The sequence below is a fragment of the Mchenga conophoros genome, linkage group LG23 (assembly GCF_057382185.1).
Source record: "Mchenga conophoros isolate Kocher_MC1m ecotype Shallow Benthic linkage group LG23, M_conophoros_male_GT1.1, whole genome shotgun sequence".
NCBI classification, from domain to species: domain Eukaryota; kingdom Metazoa; phylum Chordata; class Actinopteri; order Cichliformes; family Cichlidae; genus Mchenga; species Mchenga conophoros.
Window position 1 is genome coordinate 42,673,610 of NC_140547.1, and position 7,908 is coordinate 42,681,517.

At 40.5% G+C, this 7,908-nt stretch overlaps 1 protein-coding gene across 1 annotated transcript; it reads right to left on the minus strand.

Moving 5' to 3' along the window:
* Window positions 1–5,427: 5,427 nt before the first annotated feature.
* Window positions 5,428–7,366, minus strand: LOC146547952 (arf-GAP with GTPase, ANK repeat and PH domain-containing protein 1-like). Its single transcript, XM_085265011.1, has 2 exons — window positions 7,049–7,366; window positions 5,428–6,958 (listed from the first exon to the last, which is right to left on the minus strand). Exons 1-2 carry the CDS (start codon window positions 7,364–7,366, stop codon window positions 6,749–6,751), a joined length of 528 nt encoding a protein of 175 aa, XP_085121137.1. The 3' UTR covers window positions 5,428–6,748.
* Window positions 7,367–7,908: the final 542 nt, after the last annotated feature.

Sequence of the window (7,908 nt, forward strand, 5' to 3'; positions counted from 1 at the left end):
GTTTTTTGATGTTGAAGCCTTTTCAGGTATTATATTGATAAAATGAAAATTTATTGCACATTTCAGACTCTTAATGAAGAAAATAACAAATGTTCTTCGGGTTGTTTTCACTTGTAAAATTACAGTAATTTAACGTTTACTTAGTCTGTTTTTATACAGAAATGCGGGAAATTTAAAGGTACATTTCCGACACTTTTACTCCTCAAAATACTGGCACCGTCACACTCTATACAAGAAAAAATGTTCTCATGTGCAGCAGCCTGAGTCAAATCCATCATCTCACCCACAATTAGCAATTTGGCCAAATCTAAATGAATGACTGCATCTTTAAATCTAGTTTCTTTCTGCTCTAACGTTAGCTTCCCGCTTAAATTCTACAGTTTCTACATGGACCCTGGTTATAAGCGAGGAAGTAAAGGCTCTGTCTTCACCCGTTGCGTAATTGTGATGATTGTCGTGATGTCAGAGCTGTGGATGAGGAATTCTGAATTAATGTGACTCTAAGTGTCAATAAAAACCAGATGTGAGCTCAGAGTAAGGCGACAGAAACCTAAATCCGGACTGGACCCTGCATAGTGTGAACAGTCAGCGCTGCCTGCGACTCTAATGACTTTTTTTCTTTTTTTGCAAATTGTAATCAACTCGAGCCGTCGCAGGCGACTGATAAATGAGACCCGGGGGATCAGCCTCAGCCCAGCTACCCCCGCCTCCCTGAATTAACACCAACTCGCCCGGCTGCAGCTCAGCTCCTGCTGATTAATTCTGACGTCAAGGAGGCCAAAACGCATCTTCTCCTTCTTCTTCTTCTGTGGTGGTCACCACAGGGAGATCACTGAGACTCCTGTAATTAAACGATTCCCAGAAGCCCTTGGAAAAGCTGACAGATTCTCTCATTCAAAACTCCCACTGAAAAAATCCCTAATTTTAAATTTTCATCAAGCAATAACTTGTTTGAGTTTGATGTAATAAAAACTTTTTAGGACCTAAAAAACAACCCCATCCCTTCTCTCATTTTAGATTTCCATCCCACAATAACCGAAAACAAACAAGTGAGTTTCTAATAATGACAAAACAACAAATATATTGATTTCTGAATCTTTAACACTCTGGAAAATGTTAACTTTAGCTTTTCGAAGCTAAAACTTTTAACATGATTGAGTCTCTCAAACTCCAGTTAAAAAAAATCCCTAATTTTAAATTCAAATAATTCAAAAATTGTCAGGTTTCTTATAGAATAATAATAATAATTTTGAGTAAAAAATAAACAAAAAGAGACTTTGCTTGAGTGTCACCTGCTGATGAAGATACCATAACAATGGACGAAAGATGCTAAAAATCTAGTAGATACATATCCAACAACTGAAAAATTTCTGCTTTAGTGGTGAGAAGTAAAACCTCATTTTGGTGTAAATCTAACACCGCATTCTGACCCTTCCATCTAAATGTCACAGCAGAAACTGAGGCTCATCAGACCAGGTAACATTTATTTTTATCTTCTATTGTCAAGTTTTGGTGAGCATGTGTGAATTGTGAGCTGCTTGGTCTTCTGCTGCTTCTACATGTTGTGTGGTCAGTGATGCTTGTCTACATACTGTGGTTGCAATGAGTGATGATTTTAGTTGCTGTTGCCTTCAAAGAAGTCTGGCCATTCTCCTCTGACCTGGGAAAAGATATTTTCTCCCAAAGAACTGCCACTTACTAGACTAACCCTAACCCTCACTCTTTTGGCCCATTCTCTGCAAACCTCAGAGATGGTTGTGGGGCAAAATCTCAACCATTCTTAAACTTTGACTCGTTTCATCATTTTAATGATTTGTGGGCTAACCAGAACTAATGAACTTTGTAAAGTACCACATCAGAGTGGTTTATGTGGTTTTATGTATACTTTTACATTATGGTAATACTCGTTCGCCACCTCCTACACCACAAATAGAGAAAACTAATATAAACCAAAGTAAAATTCCCACAGGTGTGACCAGGAAATGAAAGAAAATATGAAATACATGCCTAAATATTGAAGAAATCCACTTCAAAAACACTGACCACACACACACTTCAAGTTATAATAAGAAGCATTATTCTTGTCTTTATTGAAAAGAGACACATTACAGTAGAAGACTCTGTATTAGGTAGAATTTTCATACAACGGTACTGTACATCAAACAAAAATTCAATAACAATAATAACAACAACATCAACAACAATAATAATAATTATTAGATTAACAGTGACAATAAGAACAATAATGTGTCTGGATGATAAATCAGAACAACAATAATAAAAAGTGGATGGAGAAAATTATACAAAAATGTAGGTTTAAGGGGGCCGAGTCTTCCTCGAGGGGTGCATTTATAAATAATGTAGTGGACAGCCCAGTTGGGTGGGGTTAAGGAGGCTACATGAGGTAACACAACTAGACATTGACCATATTATTTCTTCGTTCTGTTGATGTCTATGTACAAGTGTTGGCGGTGGCGAGAGCAGTGCAGACATATTAACGCAGTTATATGACATAATTTATCTACACGCAGGCGGCTTCAGCCGAAAGATCCTAGGCTAGGAAACATATTGCGCCATGCTACTGGCCACTGAGCTAACTGACCGCTAGCTGGAGCTTCACAGCATGTTTTAGCTTCAAAATATACACAAAAACAGATATTTTCTATGTTTTCTCCTCAATTATGAGACTAAGAAAATGTGAACGGAACAACAGAAACATCTGTGAAGAGTCAAGTCTTCATACTCAAGGAGATACAGCACCCCATATGCTCTGCTAGCAGAGTTTAGCTAGCTGCTCTTCACACCATGTTTCTATTATCCACATATTGTTTTCATGTTCTGCTAAACTTCTAATGGAAAGCAGATGACTGACTTAGATTGTTTACTTGGAAGCTGGGAAAATCTTTTTTAAAACAATGTTTGTCACAGTTTGCATTTTTATGGTGGGAAGTTTAGCTTATGCCCCTCTTCCCCTCACTTAGCTTAGTTCAGTTAACATATCTACAGCTTATGAGCCTCGATGTTTCGATTCTCTATTCCTATTTCACTATTTATTTGATTAATATTTAAAAGGGGAAATGCACTGTTAACCTAAAACAATGCTGGCTTGCTCACTGCTAGGTGTTAGCTTAGGTGACAGATGACTCAGCAATTTTTCGATTTTAGCTTTGAGTCTCAAACCTGAATGAGCATAAATCTGCAGCAAAGTGACAACTAATGTTCACCTCCTCTCTATTAGCTATCACCAGCTAACTGATCTCTAGTTGCATTAACAAGCGCTTGTAAACGGAAACTCTAGCGCAATGCTCTCGTTAGTTTGTTTACTACTATCTACAGTTAGCATTATTATTAATTACAATTCAAATTTTTCTGCTCACACGATTTTAAAATAAAATAAATACAATTTTATTCTAAAGAAAACAACCTGAAGCCGCCACCGCTTAGAAAAAGCCAATGTCAGTTACTGACAGAACATAAAGGAAGATGGTAGAAGAGTTGTGTTTAAGATAGATGAAATAAAGCAGTAAATTAGTGCATTTCTGTCATAAATAAATGGACGTCTTTTTTTCCTGTCCTGTTTCTGGACAGCTGTGGGATGGGTCAGATATGAAAACAAACTAAAATCATCCAATAAAAATAATAGTCTTGGTTTGTCATTTACAGGAAATAGAACGGCGTCTTGAAGATGACTGGTAAGGAAAATGGAGCATGACACATATAGCAACAACAAAAATTAGGAACATCAAGGCAGGCGTGCAAAAACAAAAAAGGCAAAAGGAGGACAAATGTGTTCATGTTGATAGAAAAACATTTGTTTCTTGCTTTTTGATCCTTCTTCCATTTCTACAGTGTGTTTTTGTGTTTTCATGTGAATATTAAAGCGATGTTAGCATACAAAGTTAGGATGTGAGCGTGAAGGTTTTTATGAATATTGCTTGGATACACAGTCGGGTTGAGAGCTGCTACTCAACCGCTGCAGCAACATTTACATTAGAGGGCGAAACAGGAGAAAGTTGAAGATCTGAGCTGAGGAGCAGCATACTGTCTGAATCATCACATAAATGTTGAGTTTGGGAAACTAGTTCCCCAACTATCTTCACCTGAAGGCCTTCATTCTACACATTTCAACAACCAACGGAAAAATCTATATCACCAGGATTAAGAAAGGTGTTTTTAAAATGCCTGAAATCAACCTGCAACCCTATCATTTAATCCAAATGGACCTTTGTGCCAGTGGTTCCCAACATTTCTAGCTCATGGTGATTTTAAAATATAAGGGCTAGTATGAAGTAAACTTCATCTTGTCTAACAGTTAATGGCCATGCAGACCAATTGGACAAATGTAAACACATCCATAAACATTCAGGGTAGTCTTAATGTATGCTGTCCACTGTCCAGCTTGACTTTGTCCATGTGCTCATTAAATAATCAGATTTGAGCCTGACTCAAACTCAACCACATCTAGTGCTATTGTGGCCCCAAATGCCCCCAAAAGTAAACTCAACACTTTTATACTGCGTCTTAACTTAATTTTTACCACATTTGTTAAAGTCAGGGTAGACCTAAATTTGAGAAGATGTAGACGTTTTATAAGCTTCCCTTTGGGTTTGTTCTTTCTCATTAAAAAAGCAACTTGGATCTGTATTTTCTGATTTCCTTTGCTGTAAACCGTCCGTTGACCCTTTAGTCTGTAAAGATTCTCATGTTGGGAACCACAGGTTTAGACACCTGCAAAAGTTTTTCTTCCTGGTTTCTTCATGGTTCAGCACAGAGCCAAAACCATACCATAACACATTAGAATAAACCACTTCCACTCTGCAACCTCACATACTCTAAGTACTTACTGTGTTCTCTAATTTACATGATGCTTCGAATGAAAGAGAGAAAGCGACAGAGAAAGAGAGGAGGATTATTTACAACAAAGACGTTTTCAGACCAGAGAAGAAGAAAAAGAAGCCCTTCTTAGTGATTCGCTGAGCAGATCAGGGAGACTGCCTGATTGGACGGGATAGATAAAAAAGTGGCGGTGATGGCAGGGGCCACCAACCGTCTCCCCATCATTGTGTCTGGATAGATAGCAAACATTAAACCCCCCCCCCCCCAAAAAAAACCAAAACAAAAACACCTGAAGACAATAATTTCCCTTTTTTGCTCCGACAGCTGCTTCTGTATCTTTTCCATTTTTTTCCATTAATAAAATTAACTTCAGGGACAGAGTTCAGATTAAATGCTTTTTCATCAGGATGTAAACCAGGTTTGGGTTTAAGATGCTTACAGTTCACTCAGTTCAGACGATAAAACCTTCAGCATAAGAAAAGGTTTGAAATCCTACATATAGATGCTCATTAGCAGGTTAATTCCCAGCTGAGCCAGGATGTGGATGGCAAACCAAATTTATAAACCAACTTATGCCACAAACTATCGGCAACATACAGAAAAATGTTCAACCGCTCGATCGACCACTTTGCTCTTATGGTGATTAATGAATAATGCAACGAACATGTTTCAAAAAGTGCAACTTTTACGTTGAAGCCGAATGGTCCCCATTTCCAGCTTTTGTCGCACCCTTTGCAGTTTTACTATCGCTTGGGCAAGTAATTGGTCAGTGTTTGCAGACAAGGAGCGTCTTCCAAGCAATTGCAAGAAGGTTTTCAGTACAGTACTGTACACCTCTTTGCAACCACCTAGTGACTGCCAGCAACCTCTAGCGACCAGTTGCCAACCAGTGACCAGTGGCTGCCAGAGGGCCACCAATCGATCTCTTGGTTCGATGCCTTAGGCATCCAACCAATTAAGTGAAGCCAGCAATTTTGAGCAACTTGAGTGCTGAATGTAGTCAGAAGTAAGTGAAGTGAAAACAGGTTGTTTCATCTAAAGAACTCGCTGGGAAAAAAGACAATGAGCGCTGACGATCGACAGTCCCCAGTCCCTGAGCCTGGCAAGAGCTTCTGTACACTTAATGACTTTATACACCCGATAGCTTAAAAAAAAGGAAAAACAAAAACCCTTCCCCTGTTAGCATTTTTTTACCATTGGTCCAGCAATGCACATTGAGATACAATATACACAGTCGAGAAAAATGCCTTAAATTAAAGTAGAAAAAGTGTCTAGGACATGCGATCTATCACACTTATGTTTTACCTCTAAGCTGATATTTTTTTTTAACATCAAGATTTTTTTCACATTAAAAAAAAAGAACAAAAATGTGTAAAGCCGGTTGGTTTGCAGAAAATTTAAAAAAATGACAGCTGAAAGAAGGTGAAGAGGTCGTAAAGAATCCTCGAGAGATTTGCAGTGAAGATGATGTTGATGGGTGGCTGCCTCAAAGAAGATACGAAGACTTGAGTTTCCTTCTCATTGATTTGATCTCACAGTTTCAGGTTGTGGACAGAAGATGATATGCTTTGAGTTCAGTTTGTTGTTGAGTCTGAGCGGGAACTGGCCTTTGTAGTGTGAAATCTGAGGCTGTGTGACGAGGTACAATATAACTCATTGACCTGCACAAGTCGTGTGACCATTTCCCAAAATGCTTTGATGATCGTGGGCTATGTTTCCCAACATGCTTTAGACTTCTTCTCCCAAACAGACGCCTGGCCGCAGCGTCACCACTGACCTGTGATCAGTTTACTGGTGGTTGTCAGGTGAAGTGGGCAAAGCTAAAGTAGTGGTTCCCAAAATAAAACGTTCAGGATACTCCCAAATCGAAGTTTGTTTATTTTTCTCAGAGTCATCACAGGAAACTGTCTGGTCATATGAGCGCGGCACTGCCGGCGCTGCTGCAGCTGTTGTTACGATTGGTGTTGCGGCGTGAAAGGTTGGGTGTGGCCATTAGGGGGTTGCGTTCATCTGGGCAGCCATACTGAGCCAGCGTGTCCACACACTCCTGACAGCTGGCCTGGCGAGCATATGCCATTGCACTGTTGCCATGGGCGTCCCTTGCCATCAAGTCCACACCGTACTGCAGAAAGAATCAGAGAGGGATAGTCATCAATCATCTCCTGCCTCTAAAGCCCAGAATTACTGGAATACCAGCACTGTTTTTTCTTACCCAGATAAGGAGCTGCGTGATGACCACGTTGCCCTTGTGGCTGGCCAGGTGCAGCGCGCTGCGTCCATCTCCTTCTCCGCAGGTCTCGTTGACCTGCTGTCGGGACCCGTGAGCAAGCAGGAGCACGACTGCACGTAGATCCTCCTCGGCGGTTGCCCTCAGCAGCTGCTGGCCCAGTGGGAGATCAGTGCAGGGCAGCGACGCCAGAAAGAGACGCTGCTCGTACTTTGCCCGGATCCAGCGCTCACGCTCCTCCCTGATGGAGAAAAGAGAAACAGACACCTTTAAGAACTGACAGCTATCTAATGGCTGTAGCATGAAGTGTCATATTGCGGCCCGAAACATGAAGCTGTAAACAGACTTTTTTGCTTTTGATTTGGACGTAAATTTAGCTTTAATACAACAACTAAACAAGCGTTTTTTGCCCTTAAATGCCCTTAAACTCTTCCTTTGAGTGTAAAATAAGACACAGCGAGAGGCAGAGGGACAGACGTGGTGAAAGGCCAAAGGACGTGGACGCATTGTTCGCCGATCGAGTATCATTAACTGCTGATCTGTCTAATCCACAACTCTGATCGCTCTAATCTCTGCTCTAATCCCTCCGTGTAAACAGCAGCTCATTCAGCCTGCTGGGATTAGTCCAGAGAGAGGACAGAGAGGAGGGAGTGTGTGGGGGCCGAACAGCCCTAGGGGAGAGATATTGAGCTGTCCCCCCTCCTCCCTTGCCCCTCTACTCTATTCTCACCCAGTAACAACACATCCTTCAGGGGTGAGATGGGAGGTTGCAGAAAATGGAGAAAGAGTAGAGGTTAAAAACTCTTCTTACTGCCTCACTCATTTTTTACTGGCACCCAAATAAT

Bases quoted from the DNA above. Each gene is read 5' to 3' on its own strand.
- LOC146547952 (XM_085265011.1), bottom strand. From the start codon at position 7,366: ATGCTACAGCCATTAGATAGCTGTCAGTTCTTAAAGGTGTCTGTTTCT. The intron at 6,959-7,048 runs GTAAGAAAAAAC...TTCTTTCTGCAG, and splicing joins TCACGCAGCTCCTTATCTGG to TACGGTGTGGACTTGATGGC.